This window comes from Eimeria maxima, genomic scaffold (assembly GCF_000499605.1).
Source record: "Eimeria maxima Weybridge genomic scaffold, Emw_scaff39, whole genome shotgun sequence".
NCBI classification, from domain to species: Eukaryota; Apicomplexa; class Conoidasida; order Eucoccidiorida; family Eimeriidae; genus Eimeria; species Eimeria maxima.
The window spans coordinates 33,594-58,614 of NW_013563832.1; the positions used below are offsets into that span (position 1 = coordinate 33,594).

The 25,021-nt window shown below is 51.5% G+C and overlaps 4 protein-coding genes across 4 annotated transcripts in view; 3 read left to right on the forward strand and 1 right to left on the reverse strand.

Annotated features, from left to right (window-relative positions):
- Positions 1–8,556, forward strand: part of EMWEY_00006720 (hypothetical protein, conserved) — a gene marked incomplete at both ends in the record, with an annotated part of 8,853 nt that extends 297 nt beyond the window's left edge. Inside the window, 17 exons of the mRNA XM_013478323.1 lie at positions 1–366; positions 587–911; positions 1,068–1,253; positions 1,488–1,624; positions 1,796–2,518; positions 2,819–3,694; positions 3,902–4,359; positions 4,464–4,694; positions 4,839–5,067; positions 5,244–5,351; positions 5,477–6,183; positions 6,352–6,673; positions 6,875–7,066; positions 7,268–7,491; positions 7,660–7,836; positions 7,977–8,182; positions 8,447–8,556. The exon at positions 1–366 is cut by the window's left edge and continues 297 nt beyond it. Of these exons, the coding sequence (XP_013333777.1) occupies positions 1–366; positions 587–911; positions 1,068–1,253; positions 1,488–1,624; positions 1,796–2,518; positions 2,819–3,694; positions 3,902–4,359; positions 4,464–4,694; positions 4,839–5,067; positions 5,244–5,351; positions 5,477–6,183; positions 6,352–6,673; positions 6,875–7,066; positions 7,268–7,491; positions 7,660–7,836; positions 7,977–8,182; positions 8,447–8,556 (5,577 nt within the window). The remainder of the gene's footprint in view (positions 367–586; positions 912–1,067; positions 1,254–1,487; positions 1,625–1,795; positions 2,519–2,818; positions 3,695–3,901; positions 4,360–4,463; positions 4,695–4,838; positions 5,068–5,243; positions 5,352–5,476; positions 6,184–6,351; positions 6,674–6,874; positions 7,067–7,267; positions 7,492–7,659; positions 7,837–7,976; positions 8,183–8,446) is intronic.
- Positions 8,557–9,820: 1,264 nt separating this feature from the next.
- On the forward strand, positions 9,821–11,879 carry EMWEY_00006730 (hypothetical protein, conserved; the record flags this gene model as incomplete). The annotated part of the gene is made up of 6 exons (XM_013478324.1): positions 9,821–9,925; positions 10,120–10,333; positions 10,485–10,550; positions 10,768–10,910; positions 11,048–11,171; positions 11,398–11,879. The coding sequence occupies 6 exons, from the start codon at positions 9,821–9,823 to the stop codon at positions 11,877–11,879; spliced, it is 1,134 nt and encodes a 377-aa protein (XP_013333778.1).
- Positions 11,880–13,499: 1,620 nt separating this feature from the next.
- EMWEY_00006740 (hypothetical protein, conserved) lies at positions 13,500–16,784 on the reverse strand (the record flags this gene model as incomplete). Its single annotated transcript, XM_013478325.1, has 2 exons — positions 13,500–15,987; positions 16,456–16,784. The coding sequence occupies 2 exons, from the start codon at positions 16,782–16,784 to the stop codon at positions 13,500–13,502; spliced, it is 2,817 nt and encodes a 938-aa protein (XP_013333779.1).
- A 4,181-nt stretch (positions 16,785–20,965) lies between these two features.
- On the forward strand, positions 20,966–23,755 carry EMWEY_00006750 (hypothetical protein, conserved; the record flags this gene model as incomplete). The annotated part of the gene is made up of 1 exon (XM_013478326.1): positions 20,966–23,755. One exon carries the CDS (start codon positions 20,966–20,968, stop codon positions 23,753–23,755), a length of 2,790 nt encoding a protein of 929 aa, XP_013333780.1.
- Between the last annotated feature and the right edge of the window lie 1,266 nt (positions 23,756–25,021).

Sequence of the window (25,021 nt, forward strand, 5' to 3'; positions counted from 1 at the left end):
AGCCGAAAGCGGCGCAAGGAGAGCAGCAGCAGCAGCAACAGCAGCAATAGCAGCAGCAGCAGCAGCAGCAGTTGGTTTGACTTATTGGGGCAGCCTTATGTAGCAGCAACAGAAGGAGAGCGTGTGCAGCAGCAACAGCAGCAAGCTGCAGCAGCAGCAGCAGACGCAGATTTTTCTGCTGCTCTTAGAGACGCGCAGGACGATCCTGATTGGCCTGTTTTGTTTGGGGTGCAGCAAGAGCAGCAGCAGCAGCAGCAGCAGCAGCAGCAGCAGCAGCAGCAAGAAGATGAAAAAGGAGAATCCTTAAGTAATCTCGTTGGGGGCCTCATTAAGGCGCTACCCCACACCCACGATGAGGATACACTTGTACGTTGCTGCTGCTGCAGCAGCTGCTGCTGCTGTTGCTGCTGTTGTTGTTGATGTTGTTGCTTTTGTTTTTGTTGTTGCTGTTAGTGCTGCTGCTGCCGCTCTCTCTGTGTGTCTAAACCCTAAACCCTAAAAAGGGTTTGTGTCTCGTTCCTCTGTAGCTGTCTCCGCATGCACTCCCCTAAACCCTAAACCCTAAACCCTTTTTTTTTCTATGCAGCTGAGGGAGATTTCTTCTCTTTCAAGTATCCCCGTTAGCCGACTGCGGGGGGGCCCCCAATGGGGGCCTCCTGAAGGTTTATCTGAGGGGCCCCCCCATTGGGGGCCCTCTGAGGGCCCCTTTGAGGGTTCCTCTGAGGGGCCCCCCTGGGGGGGCCCTGAGGCGCCCGTGTGGGGAGCCCCTGAGGAGGCCTCTGAGGGGGCCCCTAAGGACCTGCAGCAGTGGCTGAATGCTGCTGCTGCGTTGCAAGATGTCCCTGCTGCAGTGCAGCAGCAAGAAGAAAAGGAGACAACAGCAATGATGAGGAGTTTGCTGCAGCAAGGGGGTAAGGAGTAGTGTCTCTTATTGTCATTAGGTGTATATGTGTCTCCTTTTTTTTGTTATTAAAGGGTTGCTGCTCTGCTGCCTGCTGCTGTGCTGCCTGCTGCTGTTGCTGCTTATGCTGCTGTTGCTGCTTCTGCTGCTGTTCACCTGTTTACAGAGCTTTTGCAGGTGCTGCGCTCTACTCAACAGCAACAACAGCAGCAACAGCAGCAGCAGCAGCAATGCAGCAGCTGCTGCAGTGACAGTCTTTCTTCTGCTTTAGCAGTAGCAGCAGAGAGACATGTTAATACCTATCGCGGGGGCCCCCATGGGGCCCCACCGGAGGGAGGGAGAAACGTATATGGTGAGGATGCATACCTACTGTCTCTGCTGCTGCTACTGCTGCTGTTTTGCTGGCCCTGCTGCCCTTTTATTGTTATTGCTGCTGTTTTGCTGCTGCTGTCTTCTTGCCTCTGCTGCTGGTTTGCTGTTTTTGCTGTTGGTTGGCTGATGTTGCCATTGCTGCTGCGGCTGCTGCTGTTGCTGCTGCTATTGCAGCAGAGCTGTTGCGCCATCGGTCTGTCTTTGATGTTTGTAGGTGTCTCTCCTAAGCGTCGGTCACGTCAGGGGATTCTTGGTGCAGCAGCAGCAGCAGCAGATGCTGCTGCTGCTGCTTGTGCTGCTATTTTGCGTCCTCTGAGCTGGTGCTGGAGGCGACGATCCCCCCCGTTATCTGTAGGTGTAGGATCTGCTGCTGCTGCTCTTCTTTGTCTCCTTTCTTGTCTTTTGCTATCTCCCGTTGCTCCTGCTGTTTGCTGCTGTTGCTGTTGTTGCTACTGCTGCTACTGCTCCTGTTGCTGCTGTTGCTATTGCTGCTGCTGCTGTTCTTGAGTGTTTGTTCTTTAGGGAGGAGACACCACCGATGGCCCCTCTGCTGTTTGGGGCCCCAGAGGGGCCCCCGACGAAGAGGGCCCCACAGGGTCCGCCCTCTTTAACATGCTGCTGCAGAAGCCCGCGCCGTCATGGCTGCAGCAGCAGCAGCAACAGCAGCACGGGCAGCAGGAGATGCTGCTGCTGCAGCCTCAAGATCAGGCAACCTTAGCAAACCTCCTGTCTGTGGGAACAGCTGCAGCAGCGTTTCTTTTGCCTTCGCAGCCCACAACCAACAGCAGCAGCAGCAGCATAAACAACAGCTGCAGCAATAACGGCAGCAGCAGCAGCAGCAGCTGGAGTGCATCGATTGACTGGGACGGGCAAGACGAGGCACTCTATAGCCGTTTGCTGCAGCTGAAGTTGCTGCTGCTGCAGCAGCAAAAGCAGCAGCAGCATGGAGGCAACTATCAACACTACTGGCCTCTCCGCATCGGTGGCGCGCAGTGGGCGCGTTCTATTGTGCAGCAGTATGTGTGCCTTGCACAGCAACAGCAGCAGCTACAGCAGCAGCAGCAGCAGCAGCAGCAGCAGCAGCAGCAGCAGAAATGGCACTTCGAAGCCTCCAGCCTTATAGGATTGCCTCAGTTACCGCCTCCTGCTGCCTTTGCTGACCGTTTGCTGCTCTTTGCACACCTACTTTCTCCGCCTCCTCCTCCTGCTGCTGGGCGCAGCACCAGCAGCAGCAGAAGAAGTACAGTTAGCGGCGTTGCTGCTGCTCTCTCTGTAGGTGTCCCCTAGCCTGTCTCTTTCTTTGTCTCCCCAGTTGTATCCTCTTTTTGTCTACTTTTTGTCTCCTTTTTGTCTCCCTTTTGTCTCTTTTTTGTTTCGTCTTTTGTGTCCTTTTTTTCTTCTCATGAAATGTGCTTGCCTCCCCTTTGTACAGACACAGCACGAGCAGCAGCAGTAGCAGAAGCAACAGCAGCAGAAGCAACTGCAGCAGCATCAGCAAACTGATGTTGCTGTTGCGCGTGTCTCCTGCTGTTGTCGCCTTTTTAGATCCCTCTTGATTTAGCTGAGGAGAGACTGCAGCAGCTGCTGCGGCGCATTGTTGCCTCTCTTGCCTCCCGTCTCTTCTGTCGCTTCCCCCCTGAACAGCAGCAGCAGCAGGTACAGCAGCTGCTGCAGCAGAAGATGTGGCGGGATGGTGCTGCTGCACTGAATGCAGCAGCAGCAGCATTGGGCATGGAGAGCAGAGCAACGAAGGAAGTTGCTGCAGCAGCACTGCCGCTGCTGCAGCAGCGTTTGATATCTCTTGCGGAGATGGGGCTGCCTGCCTCAGTCTCGTTTCAGCAGCAGCAGCAGCAGCTGTCTCCGTCTGTCTCCTTGCAGCAGGGCTACGTGCAGCAGCAGGAGCCGCAGCAAGGAGACAGCGCACGCATCCTAGAAAGTATGAGAAGTCTTGTAGAAGCAGCACGTGCTGCAGCAGCAGCACTGGTGGGTCCTTCTGCTGCAGCAGAGACACCTGCTGCCATGGGTATGCTAGCAGCAAAAAGACTTCTTCCTGCTTTCTTTAAAGCTGCTTTTCAAGAGAATGCATGCATGCAAATGCATGCGAAGATGGGGCTGCTGCTGGCTAACCCTGAAGGGGACAACAGCAGCAAAAGCCAAGAAGGCCTGCCTAGCACAAAAGAGGGTGCAACAGCAGCAACAGCAGCACCAACAGCACCAGCAGCAACAAGGGGGAATCTTGTTTCTCAGGCAGTAGAAATGCAGCAGCTGCTAGACTTAAAGCAGCAGCAATTTATATCAGCGCTGCAGTTAGGTCTTCGTTTTGCTGCTGCTTCCCTTTGTTACGTTCTTGACCTTGCTGCTGATATATTTAATGAAGATAAATCAATACAAGCAGCAAATCAGCTGCTGCTGCTAGACTACGTAAGACTCCTGTTGTTGCGGATGGTGATGCTGCTGTTGCTGCTGATGCCTGTGCTCTTGTTGCGGCTCCGTGCTGCTTCTGCTTGTGTTGCTGTTGTATTTCCTGTTCCTGTCTGTACTGTTGCTGCATGCATTGCTGCTACCTGTGCTGTTCCTGCATGCATCGCTGCTGCTTGTTCTGCTGTTCCATGTGTGTTGCTGCTGCAGGATCTGGAGCGTTTGGTGAAGATAGCGATGCCTCCTGGAGATAATGACGGAGACAGTTTAAAGCTTCAGCAGCTGATGCTGCTGTATCTGCGCTTGCATGCTCTGCTGGGGGAGAGCAGGGAGACAGCAGCAGCAGAGACAGAGGAGGAATCAGGAGAGAGGTGCAGCAGCTTAAGGTGTCTAGGCACCCTAGAGGACGACAGTGCTGGTGCTGCCTCCCCGTTGCAGCGCCTGCTTAGTGCAGCAACTGCAGCGGACACCGCAACAGATACATGGAGAGACACCTCTCAGCGGAGCAGTCTGTCCGCCAAGGCCAGCGAGTACGTGCTGCAGTTGCTGCTGCTGCGGCATCAGCAACTACAGCAGGAGAAGGGCAGGTCCCCTGCCGCAGCAACAGAAGCTGCTGCTGCCGCTGCTGCTGTAGAGCGGTGGAAGCACCTCACCCGCATAGACAACAAGTGAGCTATTGCCTCTTGTGTCGGCTAGAGACAGCAGCACGCAAGGAGATGGCAGCAGCAGCAGCACTAGACATTTTCCTGTGTTTGGTTGTGGGACCCCACAGGCAAGAAGAGGCCATCAAGTTGCTGCTGCTGCGGCAAGCTCTGCATGACGGTGCTGCAGCAGCTACCTGTACATTTGATCAAGTTAAGAGGCTGCCTCAGCAGCAGCGGCTGCAAGCAAAGCCTCTCTACGCCTTCTACCGCAGGGCTATGCACAGGCTACAGCAGCTACTGCAGCAAAAGGAGCAGCTAGACACTGCAGCAGCAACAGACACTCTTGCGCTCCAAACCAGGTCAACCTCACACCCCGGGCAGCTGCAACAGCTGGAGCAGCCCCTCGAGACCAGTCAGCTAGATAGCTAGCCCGCTAGGAAATTGACTAGCTAGCTAGGAGTACAGCAGAGGGAGGGGGATGGTGGCATGCCTTGTGTTTGCAGGGACGAAGTGCTGCTGCCGACGGCTGCTAGTTTGGGGCTTGCGGATGCAAGCAAGGCGGTTGCTGCTGCAGTTGAGGTGTACAAACAGGTGTTTGAGGAGGAGACAAATGCTGCAGCACCAGAGACAGCAGTAGCAGCAGCAGCACGCAGGCAGCGGCTTAGGGCTTGGCGTGCTGCACTCGGCCTTACAGCAGCAGATGTTGCTGCGTTGCATGCAGATGCCTATAGAGTTAGTCCTTTGCTGGTCAACTTTAACCATCCTCCTTTAACCCATGCACGCAAGTGGCTGCTGCCGCTGTTGGTGCTGCTGCTTCCTCCCTTACCTCTGCACCCCGAGCTGTCCCGGGCGGGGGTGCTGTGCATGCAAGCATGCACTCGATTTTAGGGCTGCTTCTGTTGCTGTAGGAGTGGTTGCTGCGGGTGGCACGTGAATCAATTGACCCTGAAGGCGGATGGACGTCGCATGCAGCAGCACTTGTAAAAGAAGCAGCAGGAAATGTTGATCTCCCCGAGGTTAGCTTAATATGGGTGGAGCAGCAAGCGGGGACTGCTGCTGCTGCTGCTGCTGCTGCCTGCAGCAGATTGCAGCAACAGCAAAGGTGCCTATACACTGCATGCGCTGTCATGTGTCTCTGCAGGCAGGGGCAGAAGGGATCGTGAAGGAGGCGAAAGCAACACATGCCGTTGAGGTGCTGTTGCCTCGTGTGCTGAAGGCAGCAGCAAACAGCATCAGCAGCAGAAGCATGAGCAGCACTAGTAGGTTTGCTGCTTCTGCTGCTCGCCTGCCCGAGTCCATGCAAGCCGTTGTTAAGGAAGAGACAGCTGCGCAGGAGGCCATGGGCTCCTCAGCGGAAAGCCCCAATGAGCCCCCTTGGATGCGCATGCAACGCGCGTGCAAAGAGCAGCGAGCGGGGCTGCAGCAGTTGCATGAGGGGTTGGCTGCCTTACCCGCTGAAAGGAAGCAGGAGGCCCCTGCTAAGGGCACAGGGGGGAACCCCAATAGCCCCCTCTCCCTCGTAGGGGCCCTACAACTCCCACAGCAGCAGGATGCTTCAGGCGAAGCTGCAGCGCCTGCTGTTTCTGCAGCTTCTACTGCTGGTAGCTCGCTAAAGGAGCAAAACCCTTCGGTGCAGTTGCTGACTTCCATTCTTTCTCTTTCTCGATTTGTTGAGCAGCATCGGCTTATGCGTCCTGCCTTTAAAGCGACACGAGGGCCTGGTAGCCGCAGCAGCAACAGCAGCAAACAGTCCCCATTAAGTACAGCAACAGGCCATACTGTCCTCTCCATGCTGAAAGATCTGCCACAAAGCGAGCCCGTCAAGATCTTTGTCAACGCCTTCTCCAGGTCAGCGGCACAGCTGTTGAGGGTTTAGACTTTAGGGCTGAGTATTTAGGGCTTAAGCTTTAGCGTGCATTGCGGTGCCATTTGTGGCAGGCCAGTGCGCACGCGGTGAAGTCACTCTTGTGTATAGGCTTTAGGGTTTAGGGTTTAGGGTTTAGTGTTTGTGCACAGAGAGGCAACTTTTCCTGTTGCTGCTCTTCAAGCTGCTCTAGAGGAAGGTTTGATTGCGAGTTTAAATAGCTCAGCAGCAAGTGGTTTACTAGAGACGCCTATGCATCAAGCAGCATTGGCAGCTGGCCTATACGTGGTGCAGCAGCTGCTGGTCTCTGCTGCTGCTTCTGCAGCAGCAGAACGCGCTGCAGCTGCTGCATCAGGAGGCCTTATACAAGACGAAGACGAGAATTCCCCGTCAGCCGAGGAGATACAACTGCAGCAGGCTCTCTCCACTCCCATGACAGAGACAGCTAAGGCTGCAGGCAACCGCCTTTTAGATGTATGTTTAGAGGGACTTTTGCTGCTGAAATTGCATGCATTCATGCAGTTTGCATGCATACAGTTGCACGCATGCACGCGTGTAGTTGTTTCCTAGATTATTAGCCTATTGCTGTTGGTTGCTGTCTGTCTCTTGATCGTTTGTGTGTTGGCATTCCCAAACCCTAGACCCTAAACCCTTGTTTTTTTGTTACCTCTGCAGATTGTATGTATGGAAGAGGCCCGCGTCATTGCTGCTGCCTTAGCCCCATTAGTAGGGTTAGGCGATAGTCCCCTTTCTTTACAAAAGGAGACGCCTGTGGGCCTGCTGTTAGAGACAGCTCGCAGGCGCATATGGCAGATAGGGGAAGCCCACGGACTAAAGACACAAGAGGCAGAAGATTTTCTAAAACGCGTAAGGGGGCCGCTGAAGAATAGTGGGGGCCCTGGGTGGCCCCCACATTCTTCCTTCTCACATTCTTTACCTCGTTTCTCTCCATCACCTGTCCAGTCATCTTTGCTGCAGCTGCTACTGCTGCTGCCACTGATACTGCTGCTACTGCTGCTACTACTGAAACTGCTGCTGCTGCCGGTGTTACTGTTGCTTTATGTACAGGCGGCTCTGCAGCTGCTATACAAGGCAGTGCTGCATGAAGCCCGCATGCGGGAGGCACGAGCAGCAGAAGCTGAGAAGCTTAGCGGCACCGGTGACGGGGAGAACCCGAAGCTTCCAGCTTGGGCGCCTAGCAGGGGCCTTGCTGCTGCTGCTGCTGCTCTCGGTGTCAAAGACTGGAGACGATCCATGCAAGCAGAGACGCAGCAGCTAGCAGAGTTGTTTCAGTAAGCTTCACCCATAGCAGCAGCAGCCGCAGCAACGGCAGCAACAGCAGCAGCATTACCAGCACCAGCATCATACTGCAGGAGCTCCCTTTCACACGTTACAGGTGCAGCAGAATTCCTGTTGTTGCTATTGCTGCTGCTGTTGTTGCTGCCGCTGCGGCTGGGCAGACATGAAGTTGGGGGAGTCGTATCGCGGGCCCTTCAGGCGGCAAAGGAGAGCAGCAGCTTAAAAGGTCGTCGCAGTGTATATGCAGCTGCAGCAGAAGAAATATCAACGCGAAGAAGTATCTTTAATTTGTCTTTCTTTGCTGCAGCAAAAAGTATGAAAGAACAAATCGAAAAAAGGTAAGCATAAATCCTATAACTTTCCTTGTAGATTCAATATATGCTGTTGACAGCAGCAGCAATCAGCACGAGGATCAGGAGCGGCAGGAGTTTGATTGTGTGCTGTTGCTGCTGCTGTTGCTGCTGTGTATGTGCTGCAGGCTGATACAAGCATCAAGTGACGTTGTAGCCCTCGTGCAGGCGGAGGATATGCCAGCAGCAGTTGCAGCATTAGACAGAGTTATCGATGGATTGCTGCTTTTTAGGGTTTTGCTGCAGCAGCACAGCAGCACTTTTTCCTTTCCTTATCGTGAGGTTAGCGGTGTCTTCAAGAAACTTACACATGAAGACAGACTCTACCTGGTACGTCAGTCTAGCCAACAATTACCGCCCTAGCTTGCATTCTACGTACACCTTGCAATTACAAGGCAACACATCCCTGCGGGCTAAACCAGCAGCTGCAGCTGATGCTGCTGCTACAGGGGCGGGAGTGTTCTGCAGCGGAAACCGAACGGGGTGATTGCAAGATCGGATGCAGCTCAAACAGCATAGCAGTATCCGCTCTGCTACGCTGTGCAGCAGCGACAGCAGCTGCTTTAGTACGTGCTGTTGACGGATGTTGCTGCAACAGCCTATGTTGTGTTGCTGCAGCTGGAGCTTTTCTATGCAAGGCCTTCTCCTCCTGAGACAGACAAGAAGGAAATGCAGTTGCTGAAGGAGTTGCTAATTGGAGTTTCTTAACTTTATCTAGAAATACTCAATACTAGATAGCAGCAGGTGCAGCTGCTGGACCTCTCAGGCCTTCTCTAGGGTTTCTTTACTTGGCTACATACCTCTAAATAGACAATTCTTAACCACTTTGCTTTTGTGCTCATTTCTCTATTTATTTATTTATCGTCTGTTTCTGCTGCAGACACAGCCGATGAATTTATAAGTTGCTGTGCTGCTGCCGTGGCTTCCCCGGTTTGCTACCAGCAATATTAGACTTTTTGTCGTTTCCTCCTCTTTTTTGTAGTAAAAGGATCAAAAAAAAAGTAATGAGAACTTCTTTTTGCACCATACATCTGTAAGAATATGCGTAGGCATAAACCTAGAAGCTTATACCCAAGTACGATGTCGAGCTTATACTAATAATTTTAATGCATTTGCACACTCGCTATCCGGCGAAGATGAATATCCATCGCGGGATAGGCGAATGCTGACCCTTGGGAATTCCTCGCCGCCCACAGAGTAATGTATGGAAACAGGGACTTCATTTTATATGATTTTGCTAACGAATAGCACAGTTCAAAGAAAGTTTATACGCAAACTTTGATTATTGTTAGCGCACTGGCACTGTATTCTGGAAAGACAAAGACGTTTGCCTGAAATGGGCCATTTTTCTTTCCATTCAAGTATTAATCTTGCAATAAAAACGTTTAATAAATCTTTACTTCACTCTTTGAAGTGTTTAGTAGGCTGAGAAGTTCGTTCTGTCTGAACGTCTGGCCTGCCTGTCCTCGTGTACTTGCATGTCCGCTGTGAGCAACTAGAAGGGCGCGAGCATTCTCTGCCATTAGATGTTGATGTATGTTAATCTTGACGCATTAACTGCCTTTTTCGTAATTTAATTAGAGTTTATCGAGGGAACGGCAAGCGGATTGCGCTGAGCTGTCGTTGTTGGAAGACGGTGGTAGGTGACCCAGTGGTTCACGAGCAGTGGCTGCAGTGACCCTTGCACTCCCTGTTTTCCTTTGAAATATATTCATTGAATACCTATTTATTTTGCTATCTTCCTTATAACATTCTGGCCTTACAGCTTCTTAGCCTCACTTTCTCTCCGTATTTCAGCGCGTCTTCAGCGCCGGTCAGACGGACAGAGTATGCATGTGAGTACTTGTTTCAGCGAAACAGACAAAGGCGCCACTTGGTGAAAGAGAGAATAGTAAGGAAAAAGCTATGCCCATGTACTTCAATTGCTTTAATTCGCTGCAGGCCTACCGCAACTCGCCCAAGTGTTCGCAGCATGCACGCAGAAACACCTCATACAAAGGCCAGAGATGGGGCTCCTCAGTGGGGCGCGCCAGAGGCCTCAGATCTGCAACACCCTGAGGAATCAGGTTTAGCTCAGGTGAGGATAGTCTCTGGGATGAATCATCTATCCTCTGCATGCATGCACGCAGGACACAAGAGCAGCAACACACAGAGCGCCGGCCTAACATTGCTGTTAGCGGGTCCTGCAGGTTTATGTTTGTGTGTAAATGCAGCTAAAGATGTTTGTGGCGTGACTGAGTGATTTCGCCTGCGTGTGTGCTGCTGCTACAGTCACTCCGCTTCTACGTCGCGCATGCAAACGCGGGAACGCGCAACATGTGCGACAGCCCAGTAACCAGTGACATCTTCCGCTATCCTCCTGAGTCCCGCACTGCTGCCGCAGTGGCACTAGCAGCAGATAAAGAGGACAGGCTGCTGCACCTCGTTCGCGGCTACGGCTGTGCAGTGGTCCTCGCCAACCTGCTTACGACCTTCTTGTGCTCTAGTGCGCCTTCACCATCCTCACCCAAACCCCTAAACCTTAAACCCCTTAACTTTAACCCTAAAACCTAAACCATAACCGCTAAATGCAAAACGCTGCTGAGCATGAAACTGCTCGTATGTTCCTCACTGGGTCTCTTTTGCTGAGCATGCAGCCGCTCTTATGTTCCTCATTGGCGCCAACGCACCGGCCAGCACTGCGGCAATACCTGCCAGCTTTGGTAAGCGGATACGCTGAACCTAAGAAGTGGCGTTTGTCGGCTTACCGGCCTAAGTGTATTTATGCAAACAATTTCAGATGTTAATGAAACTGCAGCAGATGCGCGGGGTTGTTTCCACCTAGCCGGTGCTGTTCACCCAACAGCTGCAAGTCAGAGTATCTAACCTGGGGTTTACGGTCTAGCGTTTACGGTTTGTTCTATGATTATCTGTGATTAGCGTTAACGCGCAACATTCGCATAATTCCTGCTGGACCCGCGACAACGCTGGAAGAGGCCCTCTCCAATCCTCGTTCGGTGTTGATAACTGTCGGATCGTCACTTACAGGCGAACTGCTGCTGCTGCTGATTTTGCTGTTGCTGGTGCTGCTGGTGCTGCTTCTGGGGGAGGAAGACGCAGCACATAGCATGAAAAAGGGAGTTTTTGCATTTCAGACAGAATTCAAATCGATGAACATGTGCTATTATTTTTCTTTGTGGCTGCTGCTTCTGTTGTCCAGGCATTCGACTCTGGCGGTTTCTCTGTCCGGTATCGCCACGACGTGGTGGGGTGGGAAGCCAGCAGAGCCCGCAGCAGCGCCACTCTCTTTCTGTCTGCCAATCGACGGCTCGTCGTGACGGCTAGTGAGTACCTGCGGTGTTTAGGCAGCTCTTGCAGAATATTGAATGCACTGCCCGTTATTAATGCTTGAATATCATGCGGCTGTACCGACATGAACATGCACCTCAGCAGCAGTACCCGCCCATGCAAGGGAGGCACCTGCCCGCTTGCTAGTCTGTCAAGTTTTCGCTTTCAACCTGCATTGCTGCTGCTGCTGTTGTTGCTGTTGCTGTTCTTGCTCGACCTCAGCAACAGTTCTATTTGAAGATGGGCTGACCGGGTTGCGGCTGGCGGAGTGGGAGTTGTGGAGGGAGCAGGAAACAGCCCCATCCCCGCATGCAATACTGGGTGAGGCATTGCATGGCGCGGACACAGGAACAGCTTCTCCTGCTGCTCCTACTTCTCCTGCTGCTCCTGGTGAAGCAGCAGAAGACAGTAGTCAGCTGCTTGAAACTCCCCCTATGGGGCCAGAAAGCAGCAGCAGTGAGCCTGAACCTACGCGCCGTCGGCTAGCTGATGCTACTGCCCTCCCCGTGACAACACCCCCAATGCACCAGTTACAGCAGCTGCACCAACTAGAGCAGTTGCAGCACTTGCAGCAACTGGAACAGCTGCCCAGTCTGCGCCCTCAGCTGCTCCCAGGCCTGGAACATATGCCCCTTGTGCATGCGCCAGCAGGGAGTGAACACGCGCGCCTCCTGTGGGGCGCCCCCTCTTTTGTTTTCTTGTGACGTCCTCAAAGCCGCTGCTGTGCACGAGCAGCGAGGCAATACCACAAAAGCGTGTGACAGGAAGCAGCATCTCAATGCTCTACTACTTCTAGCATGTTTGTATCGCCGTAGATCCCCTATATTGAAGCAACAGCAGCAGCAGCAGTTCTATCAGTACGCGCAGCACCACCAGGATCCATGTGAGTGTTTCCCCTAAAACAGACAGTGATAGCCGGAGGCTACTCCTAAAGAGCAAGCAGCGCTTGCTTACTAGTTAATCATCTGGAGTAGGTTAAGAGCAGCCCTAGCCTGCAAAGCAGCGCTTTTATAAGACAGTGACTGTACACACAATCAATGGTATAAACCGACACTTCAGCAAAACTTCTCGTCCTATACAAACGGCAGCTGCTTAGTTGGTGTCCGATAATAACCACAGCAAGATCAGTACGTTACTCCTCCTAACTCCTCCCGTCTTATGGCAGGCAGCTTGTCCGTGCTGGTGTGTGCATGCATGTATATCATTCAGTTATAAACTTGTGCTCGTCTTCTTCTATCAGCAGGAGTATACTGCAGAGTTGTTTAAATACGTCGTGCGGCTCCAGAGGCAGCGCATGCAAGCTGCTGCAGCCCCACCCGCAGGCAGATCGGTCCCTGCGAGCACTGCAGCAGCAGCAGCAGAGCAGCAGACTTGTCGCCCTTTCAAGGCGCTTAAGTCACGCCCGCTGGGCGCGACTTCGGCAAAGCCCAAAAATGTAGTAACACGATATAGAGGTAGGACGTCCGATGATCAAGAAGATGAACGAGCTCACAACATATATGCTTTACATGTATACAAATAAATATATATATAAATATTAATATAAATATATGGATATATATAAATATCGATATAGATATATATGGATATAAATATGGATATAAATATAGATATATGTATAGATATATAAATATAGATATATAAATATAACATAAATATATATAATATAAATATACATAGATGTATATAAATATATACATGTATATATATGTATCCATGAATCAATACTTGTGGGTGGCGATGCTGTTGAAGCGGACAGCCGCCATAGTTGTTATTAGTGCTTTGCTTTGGCTTCAGCAATTGTTGTGACAGGCGCTGTAGTGCGCATGCAACTAAGGCGTATTGGTGCCTGTAGAGATAGCTAGCTGAGCAGCTAGCTGTACCTCAGCAGTCGGTATCTCCAGGTACAGCTAGCTAGCTCTGCTAGCCGCACCTCAGCTGTTGCAGCCTCCAGATGTAGCTAGCTCACTGGCTAGCTGTACCTCGGCTGTTGCAGCCCCCACCATTAGCCAGCTAGCTCAGCAGCTAGCTGTACCTCATCCGTTGAAGCCTCCATCACAAGCTAGCTTGCTCACCAGCTAGCTGTACCTCAGCTGTTGGAGCCTCCAGACGCAGCTAGCTGAACTAGCCGTACCTCAGCTGTTGTACCCTGCAGACATAGCTAGCTGCTCAGCTAGCTGTACCTCAGTTACCCAGGGCGCGGGAAGAAGTGCTGTGGATCCTGCTAACTTCATGAGGATGTAAAAAACATCCAGCTCCCCATAAATGTTAGACCCCACAAAGACCCCCAGACCCTATACCCTAAACCCCAAACCTCTTGTTGATTACTGGGCTGGACGCTGGGGGCGCAGGGAGGCTGCTAAGAAAGAATGAACGACTGCAGTAACACCGGTATCTACATCTATCCACGAGGAAGTTGTTTGTTGAGGAGCTTCAGTTGTTTCTACGGGGAGTCCTTCTGCCTTCATGAGCTCTTGAAATATATCTTTTGTGTATTGTAACGAAGGTGCAACAACAGGCCACGAGAAACCCCCAGAGGCTTCATCACTAGCAAGCTCGTAACGATCTGCATGCATACGGCTGCTGCTGCCTTCAGGAGAAGAAGGACCTGAAGGAGATCTGCTGCCAGGAGAGCTTGATGGCGACTCCCCTTTCAATAATTCCTGTTTGCCTTCCTGCTGCTGCTGCTGGCTCGTGCTGCTGGCACTGTCTGCTGTCTTCTTCTCCCATGGACGCTCCTCCCTATCCATCATTTTCTTTTCTAAGTTCAAAAACGATCGAAGCAACCGCCGCTGCTGCGTCGCCATACCGAATACAGCAAAAACAGAGCGGGAAAGCAGCGCCTCTGCTGCTTCCTCTACCCCTAGGACAACAACAACGACCCCTGGGGGGAGGACGCTGAAGACGGTGGTGCGCAGGTACTGTTCTAATACAGCGACTCTCTTATCGCTTGTATCAGGGAGTTTTTCAAGTGTCTCGTGAAGTTCTTCTAACGAAGTAAGTCCTTCTTTGTTCTGTGTCATCATCCACAGGCGCGCGGCTCCCAGCGCACACGTTGGCCGTACACGGAAACCTAACCGTTCGTGTGGGCTAATGTAATCAAACAAAACGCGGGCATCTGCGAGATGAATTAAACCCCGATGCAATGCTCGCAGCACATGTTGTGTGCTCTGGAAAGGTATGAAGCGCACCTGCAGCTGTACGCGATACTCCGCACCTATAGCCGCCACCACCTCAACTGTTGCACGGTGAACGTAGAGAACCTCCGGGCTTGTTAGTGCTGCCTTGGGCTCCACAGGCATTCCCACCAAAACTATACCCGTTCTTAAAATATCCATGAGTGCATCATCGGGGGGTATACGATTAGCAGGTGGAAAGCTGCGGGAAACGGAACCTGGCACTGTGCCGCCGCAATCAAAGAAGGGCACGATGTTGATTTCCTGCAGGTCTTCTATAAGATTCTCCAATACCGAAGTATGTACCAGCTGCACAAGAGCGGCATTGTATGAATCATGAAGAGCTCGTGTCCTTAGATACCGCCTTCCTGATGCAAGCGGATCTAAAGAATCCACCTTTAAACTATCAAACAACTCCGTTTCCCCAACCGGAGTAGAAGGCTCTGTGCTCCATGGACCCGGTGTTGCAGGATAAGAATCCTCGTTATCAAAAGTTCCTAACGAGCCCTCTCCTGCAAGCCCACTGCTGTCCCACATAGGCGGCCTGCGGCGGCCGCTATAGAAACGCGATTTCTGAAATGTAACACTCTTCTTGGTAAGTTCGCGACGAAGAGAGGAGAGTGCGGGGTCTTCCCCAGGTTTATCCATCGTGAATGAGTCTGTATGCGGCGGAGCAGCAGCAGCAGCAGCAGCAGGTGCAGCACCAGACTTCGCACTGGTTGCTGTGGGGCACTTGGTGCCGTGGCGATCCATCAAGAAGAGAGCACCTAAGGCATACGTTGCACCCCCCACGAACTGACGGAGTCCGTAGTGCAGCCAGGGAAGCGGGACTTGTGCTGTTGCTGCAAGAGCTTCATCATCGAGTAGTACATCTACTAGCTGCGAGCCCGGCACACCTTCTGATAGCAACTCGTATACAGTATAGGGAGGCAGGACACGAGAAAGACTTTGATGGTTCCAATGGCTGTCTACAACGACAGTGCGGCCTTCTTGATCATAAGAAAGGAAAATGGCATTCCTAAGAGCGCGCAGACTTGCTATGTTTGCGTCACTCCTTACAATGACGACAGTTGACTGTGTCATGACCTGATCCGATCTGCTGTAACGGGAAGTCATGGTTATTCCATTAAAGGGGTTTTGACTTAACACCATGTTAATATCTGTCATATGTGCCTGTCCTGCATCTAGTGCTTGCAGCGCCACAGCAGCAGATGCCTTATAGACATATTCAATTTGAATAGGCAAGGAGCCTCTCCTGCTGCTGTTTCCCCCGCTGCTGTTCTCTGCAACGCCTTCTGTTTCTGAATAATGAGAATCGATTTCATCCACTATTTCACGAAGAAAGCTACTATTAAAGGATGTCATTGCAGGATCTTGTGCTACACCTCGCGATATAGTCGCCACCCTCAACACCCGCCGCTCTAGCACCTCCCGCAGCAGGTCGTGTTCGTACAGCTCACTGAACTTGGGCCACGAAGGATATGCTCCCTGCAGCTCCACTGCAAACGAGAGAGGCAATTTATACTTTAAAAGTAATTGATTTCTAACTCCACGATCTACCAATACACGCAATGCAGTGTTAAATGCCTGACGCAGCGCAGCAGCGCATGGGCATGGGGTAGTCGACAGGATCATGCTGCAGCAGAAAAATGACAAACACATGACAAAATAATACTGTAGCAAAATAACAAGCGGCAACAACATTAGGAATATGCTGCAGCGGAACAAGCAGCTCAAGCATTCATATCATGCAGGTTGCACCAGCAATATGACAAACTGTAGCAACATACTGCACCAACAAAACAAACAAGTAGCAGCAGCAGCATACGATCGTGTACCAGCAGAACGGCAAGTACTAATATGCATGCATTCATCAAGCACGGCATCCAAACGGCACCTTCAATTCCGTCCGCTGCGTAACAATACCCTCGTTTATATACATGCGCGGAGACGGGAAATACAAAATATTACCACAATAAAATCCAATATCAAAATAGAAAATACGCTACACATTTAAGAACAACCATGAATCCGTTAAACATCTTCAATGAAACTAGCAGTCCTCATGAGGACAACTGCGTCAAACAACAAAATGAAGACACACCTCCTGTCATCGATATCCCCCCATATCTCTAGAGGCTCCTCGTCCTCCAAGAAATCATCATCATTAATTGGACTTCTTTCCGGAGGACGCGTCGTTGCAGTCTGGCGCAGAGCCTCGGTCGCTATTTTGCGGCCAAGGAAACGGCCATCGAAACCGGTAGTCGCCTCGGCCCCCCACGACGCTGTGTGGGCAACCCTGCGTGGGCCCTTTGGGGGCACCCCCTGTGGCCCCCAATACCCTGATAAGGGGTCCCATGGGGGCTTTCCCCAAGGCCAGTCGTGGCAACACAGCGCCAGGATGAAGAGCAACGATCGTAGGACGATGCGCATGGGTCTTGTTGCTCCGGTATACGCACACCTCTTAAGGGCCCGCCTAGGGGAAAGGGTATAGGGAGGACAGCTAGAGGCGGCTGGATTGAGCCGTACGCAACAAGAATGAGAAGATGATACGAATGCGAATATGTATACTTCTTTACCTTTGCATGATCATGATTATTCAGAACACCGCGATGCTTATCCTTGATCTTTAATTCCGGTTCTACCGGTGAAATCGATTGAACTAAATGACGAACAATAAAATAAACAAAACTTTGTATGCTTAACTCCCCTCAAAGGCATACCCGTTGCCGTCGAACCCCTGTGACGGAACCTGCAGCAGTTCCGCTAGCGTCGACAGACAGACGAACGGCCACCTGGCGGCGTGATATGCGTCTGTGGAGCAGCTTAGGTTGAATTTATTTGCATATAACCCCCTAATTCAAATATTAATTGGCTGATAGAGGCCTTTGCCTACTGTTTAAGGGGGACACTGAGAAGGGGGTTGGCTTGGTACTGGCCGTGGGGCGGCACCATATGGATGCCGGGCGCGATGACACCAAGCCAAGAACAGAGAGAAACTATCAAAAATAACAAAAGAAAAATATGCGAAGGGGTAAATGAAATAGTTTCTGAAGCACCTGCCAACAACGGGTTTGGGAACAGCACAAAGATAAGGCACCGGTGGCACTCTGTCTGGGGCTTGACGAGCCTGCGTTCATTGCATGAGCTCTAGTTTCATTCTTCTCGTAAAGTCCCGGTTCACTAAATGAAAGGCTATCGTGGTTTTAAACGACGATCCAGCTAGAGGATGTGTTATTAATGCAGTAGGCACCCAACGGAGAGGGGGCAGCTTCTAGTGCTGCCCCTGCACGCGCACTTTAGGACAGGGGGCGGTTGACTGATTCTGAGACTGAACCTCGCTCTGGCTGAAGTTGGCTAGTGTATTTATACTTGAGCGAAGGGTGGCTGCTGAGGGGTTATTAATTGTTTAACGACTGGCCAACGTGTTAAGTGTCATGAGCCAAACAACGGCTATTGTAGTTTGCATGTGCTGTTGTCTTACAACAAAAGCCGCACCGCAGTGTGCTGCAACTCACGATAACCCGTCACATAACCGCATTAGCCCATGTCCCGTGGTTCCTGCTACTAGGTGCACTGGCTCTGCAGGCTACTCGAGATTGTGTCACACACTCTGTTTCTGGCAAGGCGTTATGAAGTTGGCACAGGAACCCTCAAACAGCCCTAGTAGGCAATTGGCGCAATGCATAAACCTAAGAACATTGCACACAGTGTTGGTACATACAACCAAAACTGCTTCTTTTTTCATGCTGGGCTATCTTGCGCTTCGAGCTACACCAAGGTGAGTTGCAAATAGTAGCAGGCTGCTTCATACCCTGAAACTCCCGGCGTTTGTGCCGCTGCTCTCAGGACCGCCAGAGCTTGAGGATGAAAGCCAGATGCTTGTACGGACCCCTTCTCTAGGGCAGTTTTGTTCCATCCGAGTTCAGAGTGTTCCGTTGATGAGATTGAGAACTGGCGTTACATAACAATGTTTCTCAGGTCTTTAATTCTGTCTACTCTGTTGGAGGCCAAAGCAGTCTGCTAGCTAGAATTTCGCATATATTTCGATTAGCTTAGACTGTCATTTTTTCGGCTGTTCCCCGTAACAGTGTAGGCTAGCCTGGACATGTTATTCAGCGGGAAGCGGACACACGGTTGGGTTTCTTTTCGCACTGGAAGAACAGAATTTCCGCAATGTACCCAGCAGTCAGTGTATTGGCGGCGGAAACAGTTATGGCAAAACGAGGTTCGGGGCTAATGGGTTCACCTGAAAAGTCCCGGAAGAGTTCCTTCGAGAAAATATGGAAGAGTGACAAAATGCACAAAAAGGGAACTTTCAGTACAGCACTCCATCTAGAATTTACAGTTTGTTGTTAACAGAAGACCAACGGCAGATTTCGATATTGTATATCGTTTGTGGTGAAGTGAACCTGTAGCCCGCTTCGCGGTGGAGAGGAAACGAAGTACTGAAGGTGTGCAAACCTCCCAAGTGACGAAGTATCCGTGCATCACTGAAAGAAAGCATTACGAGTTCACCGGTTCTGCTGAGAAGGAAGAAAGATAGTTTCGACGTTCAGGCCTATGGATATTGAGGCCGTCTATGCTAGCCCCGCACTAAAAAGAAGTTTATGACATACGGCAACCGACGGATTCGGCATTCTGACAACAGCGGGGATCTGCCGACGGGCGCACCGGTTTCTCTTGCAGTTAATAAGGTTCCATACTTGGAGGGTGAATAAAAAGAACGAAGGAACTGGTGCTGCTTGAACTCTTCAAGCCACTCCCACTAAATTACAAGGAATGTGATCATTAGGATCACGGTGATATTCCATTACACTTGCGGTGAAATAATAAAGTTGAAAAGGGTTGCAACCGTATCTGCAGGTCTGCCTCGAGACAACTCTGTCTTTGTACAAGATCGTGTTATTAGTATGAAGGTGTTAGTGTTTCTTGGCACAGCTTTCGTAATGCCTCCAGAGTCTTTTACTGAGTTGAGCGGGTGCAATCAGCGCTACCGTTTATTGAGACAAACTCAGGGGTTACACTTTGAAGCTGGCAGAGAAGGGACAACAATCGGTAAAGCCATGAACTAGAATGCTATGTCATTTTAATAATAGACTATATATGTTGATACGGGAGCTTTGCTCTGAACCAGATCACCACGGGTTAATCCTTGGCAGTGAACGACCACGAACGACCCAGAGGACGACATATTTACACCCTCCTGGAGGTATCACCGAGGATTATCTGCCGAAATACGATAAGCAAATGAATTTATCGGCTCTGGCTGACCAGAGCGGTTGGGAGCCCAGGTTACCTAGACAATAATTTCACCGTCAGCAAAATATCCTGTTCGTTGATATCTGCCCCCTCCATCCGGATTGGCCGGCTACTGCGAACCTAGTAAACGGTCTTCAGGACTGCAACCTACCAACTCGGTACCAACTCTACATAGAGATACATTCACGTGTATATCTTTGCCACACGTGGCGAGGCCCTGCCGCTGCATGTAGGCTGTGTGTGGCTGAGGAACAAGACACGCCAGCGCGCAGAAGGAGCACATCACGTCTGGGAACAAATCGGCAGAGTTTGTAGTTCAGCTGAAATGAAAATGAGGACCCCGTTTGAGAGTTTACTCCTTCAATGACAAGCTAAAATTCCTCCAAACCCTAGTTCTTATTTCGCCGTTATGCCGGGGTGTGCTACGGTCAGTTGAATTGGCCGCGTCTGCTTAGTTGGGAGCCACACTCCCCTTTTCTTTTCGTTAGGAATCTCTCCTTGGTTGTGTGTGTCAAAAAAAGGGAAAAGTGAATGCTGGTCCAGGTTTCTGCTGTTTTTGAAGACAAGAGGGGCCCCGGTTCACTCGCGCTTGCTGTCGCTGCAGCAGGCACAAGTGGAGGGGTTAAACAGATGAGTTAACAAAACGTTTGTAGTGCACTGATTGATTCAACATGTTTTGCAAGAAGTATTTTGACATTATTGTATCTAGTAGAAGGCATTTGTGATTCAACCTGCTGCAGGGAGCTGCGACGCCCCCAATTGCAACACCCAGCGCCTGTCGCGTTTGGCTGGTGGTACGGGCAGTGGTGGAGAAACACGTCACGCATTTAAATTAATTATGTATAACAGTTGCTTTGTTTCGTATTCAAACTAAAAATACAAACAAATATGCAGCAGAAGCAAAGCTCCACTGGTAGCCGCGCTGCCGACCAGCCGTTGCAGCCAACAGACCGCACCAGCGGCAGCGGCAGCAGCAGCAGCAGCAGTAGCTGCTGCTGCTGCAGCTTCTGGATGCTGGACAGCGACGCTTCTTTTTTCCAGGGTGTTCTCGTAATTCACCTTGAATATGCTTTTTAATTACAAATTTCAAGAAGGTGTTTCAATTTAAGAACACGAACGACTCCAAACGACACCACCCACCGCTGCAGCGCTGCGTCTGTCGACAGCTGCAGCAGCGCCGCCGACGCCGCAGCGGCGCGATACAAGTTGCATGCTTAGTCGTAAGTTGTAGTTCCTCTTTTCGAGTTTTTCTTTTTAAATTTATCCAGAACACTGCAGCAGTTGAAGGTCGTTGCCTCTTGCTGCTGCCGCCGCTGCAGTCGCCACTCCTCTCTGCAGCATCACCATCTGTCATGCGACTCCAGCACAGCCGCCGAGCTGCGGCAGCCGCCCTTTTGGGGGCCTTTGTGGCTGCCCGCTGCAGTAGTGTTTTCGTTCTTGGTTTTTCAGTCAGAGATCTGCTACCAGGTGTGCAGACAGAAGAACCGAACTCTGCAGCAGCAACTGTCACCGGAGCAGTTGCAGCAGCACCAGCTCCTGAGGAACCTGCTGCAGCTGGCCTCCTTAGTGGAGGCTTCTTCGTTGACACCGCCCAGGAAAAGTCCACTAGTGAGAATGGAGTGGAACTTCAGAAGAACTTTTCTGCTAAGGTTGCTCGTCTGCTGCAGCAGTCTGTGACATCGGCTACGAGTCTCGTCGCGGATGCTGCTTCAGCCATGGAAGATGCAGCAGAAACAGCGCACGAAGAAGCAGCGGAAACAGGCAAAACTGCAGAGGAAGGCTTGCAGAGGGCTACAGATGATGCCTGGAACTGGTTGGGAGGGGACGGGCCCAAGCGAGCAGCAGAAGCAGCGCGGCAGGCGACACACGAAGCAGCCGAAGCAGCAGCAGCAGCAGCATCCGATGCAGCTAAGGAGGCGAAGCAGGGTCTGTATGCCTTTGGAGCGATGCTCCATGAGGTGGCACCGGGTGCAGCGGATGCGGCGTTGCAGGCAGCTCGCCAGACAACAGCAGCCGCCGCAGCAGCAGCAGGAGCAGCAGCTAGAGACCTGTCAGTAAAGGCGAAAGACGCAAAGTCAGCATTTGTTAGCTGGGCTGCTGACATCAAGGAGGCAGTTAAGAACAGCTCTGGTGAAACGCTTCACACGGCATCCGAAGCAGCAGAGAAGGCAGCAGCAGCAGCTGAGACCGCAAGAAGAGCAGCAGCAGAAGCAGCAGAGAAGGCAGCAGCAGCAGCGCAGCAGGCGCAACACACGCTATCGGTTCTTGGCAAAAGCGTGGAGACAAAGTCTTCGGAAGCAGCAGCAGCTGCAGCAAATGCTGTTGGCGAGACCTCCCACAAAGCAGAGGAGGCTGTGCATACACTCCAACGAGCAGCAGCAGATGCACAGGCAGCTCTGAGCTCCTGGAGCTCTGTCGTGAGCAGCTGGCTGCATACAGGATCCCAGGGAGTGAAGGAAACAGCAGCAGGAGCATCGGCAGCAGCAAGAAGAGCCAGCAACAGTCTTGAAGGCCTTGCAGACAGTGCTGCACAAGCAGCGGATACCCTCGAGTCAGCAGCAAAAACTGTCTCTGAAGGAGCAGATGTAGGTGCTAAAAAGGCAGATGCAGTGCTGCAAGCCCTTACAGCAGATGCTTCTAAACCAATCCTTGCTGGAGCTGCTGTCTGGCCCTGGGCACAGCAGCAGGAGCAGCAACAGGAGCAAAAGCAAGGCGAAGAGGGAAACAAATGCGAGTGCTCGTCAGAAACTGCTGTTGCTGCAGCAGATAAGGCGTGCGCATGCAACCCCAAAACCGATCCACATAAAGAGTCAATTTTAGAGGCAACGAAGCGTCTTCTAGGATTCGCAGCTTCTGGTAAAGACACAGCAGCGGAGGAAGCCCCTGCGCCAGCTGCAGCTGCTGCAGATGCTGCTGCTACTGCAGCAGAGACAGTAGGCAAGGCGCTTGCCACATCTTTATCTCCAAAACAAGCAGCTGCTGACCTCCGTCCTATAGACGGCGCGGCGTGGCTGGGAGGATTAGGATCTGGTGCTGAAGATTCAGAAGAAACATCACCAGCAGCAGACTCTGCAGAGGCAGGTTCAGCAACAGAAGCACAAGCTGAGGTACGAGAGGCATTGCCTCCAGTGTATAAGGAAGGGCCTCCTCTAGACTGTGATCCTCTGCCGCCTTTTAGAGACTGTCTGCAGCGCTGCGATGGGGATGAAGCTGCTGCTGCTGCTGCTGCTGCTGCTGCCGAAGGCGGAGAGCCGCCCCACGGACTGAGTTCTTATGAATACAGCAACAAACGATCCTGCTACGCAGCATGCAAATCGACGTGGTTGGAGACTGCCCTTCCCGGATGTCTTGACAGCTACGGCAAGGTCGTGGCGGGTAGTCCTCCTGCTGCTCAGTATAGGTCAACAACAACGACAACGACAACAACAGCAGCAACAACAACGACGACAACAACGACAACAACAACAACTGCTGCTGCTGGAGGCGATGATGCTGATGCGCGCAGTGCTGCGGGATCATCTTGGGGGGCCTTCCTCCATCGTATGCAACATAAAGAAGAGGCAACAGCAACAGCAGCAGGAGCAGATCAACAGCAGCAACCGGAGAGGGGTGGGAGTGGCTTCCTCTCTCTGCTATCTTTCAGCAGTAACAAACCGACGGAGACAACCACTGCTGCTCCGGAAAGCTCGGGCCTGCTAGGGTCCCTCTTCGCGGGGTCTTCTCCCACTGCTGCTGCTTCAGGAAAAGCAGCATCAGAAGAAGAAAAACAACAGAAAGAGGAAAAGGGCAGCTGGATGCGAGGGCTGCAGCTGATGGGTTGGAAACGCCCCAGCGCTAGTGAACAGGAGACAGAGTCTGCAGAGAAGGGGGGAACAGAAGCAGCCGCCGCAGAAGCAGCAAACGAGCCTGAGGGGGATAAGCATCAGGAAGAGGGGGCACCCACAAGCAAGGGGTCTAGTGCCTTACTAGTGGCAGGTTGTGCTGCCTTGCTACTGTTTGCTGTTATCTTCCTTGCTGTTGTGCTGCGCCGATGGGCAGCACAACACAGCGACAGGCAATCAGCAGTGCTAAGGCCTTCTTCTGTCTCCGGCAGCAGCAATCAGGGAGACATGCAAAGACCCCTTATTGTCTCTGATTCGTAAAGGAAGAGACAGGGAACTGAAGCGCTGCTGCTGCTGCTGCTGCTGCTGCTGCAACAGCAGCGACACAAGGAATATCCGAAACCCCCCAGATAGTCAGAGAGTTGCACCAACATTAACAGCAGCAACAACTGTGACCTTGGGAGCAAAACAACAACAGCAGCAGTAACTAGAATCGAATAAACATAACACTACTTCCAGGCTCGATGAAGTAGCCTGGGCCACAGAGGGGGCAATATCAACAACCCCACCCTGTGCAAGACACCGCACTTATTCCTGCAGGGACAGCAGCAGCACAACAGCCCTGACTGCACGCATTATCCCTGGTCGATTTAGTTATTTAAAGGTATGAGAGGGGCCTCAATATGAGAGGGAGTTGATGCTGTGTCTCTACCCCTCCGTCTCCGTCTCAGTGTCTCCGTCACATGCTGTCTCCGTGTTCCTGTGTCTTTTTTTGCCCTTTCTTGCCTCGGTCTCACTATCGCTCCCTCCTCTCTCCCTGCCCCATTGTCTCCGTTCCTGTCTCCTTTTTTCTGTGTTTCTCTCTCGGCCCCTCAAAGCCTAAGAATGGATGTTTGGAGCTTGGCTCCCTTTTTTAATTGCATGCTGGTCATCGCCTTCTGCTTCGTTTTAAACTCTTTTCCCGTTTTAGGCTGCTGCTGGTTGCGGTGTACGTACACATCAGTACAGACACAAACTCGCTTGCTACCTAACCTGCGGTGCTCACGTGCTTCTTTACTTGTAGCCAATTGCGCACTGCTGCAGCACCCCAAACATGCGTGCAAGCACGCAAGCTGCAGAGACTAATGCCCCTGTTGCCTTTGCTGCAGTTGCATAGAGACAGAGAGGGCAGTGTTTCCTATTTTTCATTATCCTCTAGTTGATTTAATCTCAAAACTTAAACGATTGAACTATACAAATGGAAATGTGTAGATGATAATAGCAATACATAAAACAGGGAAAATGCAGAAAACAAGTAGAGTGACTTAAGTGGGCCTCCTTACGTAATGGTTGCTCCCCCCTTCTTTTATTCGCTCTGTTGCTATATTAGTTTGTTGCAGAATCACTGGGTTGCTAGAGTTATTAGTAAACCCTTTTACCTGTCGTGTTGACTATAATAATGTTGCCCTCACAACCATATATTTCAAGTTGGTTCCTTGTATGCAGACATGATCCAAAGGGTTTAGTGTTTAGGGTTAAGCAGCCCGGAGGCCCGACGTCAGCTTTAAGAACACCAGGCACCCTATCTGGATGTTGCTTCTTTTTTGT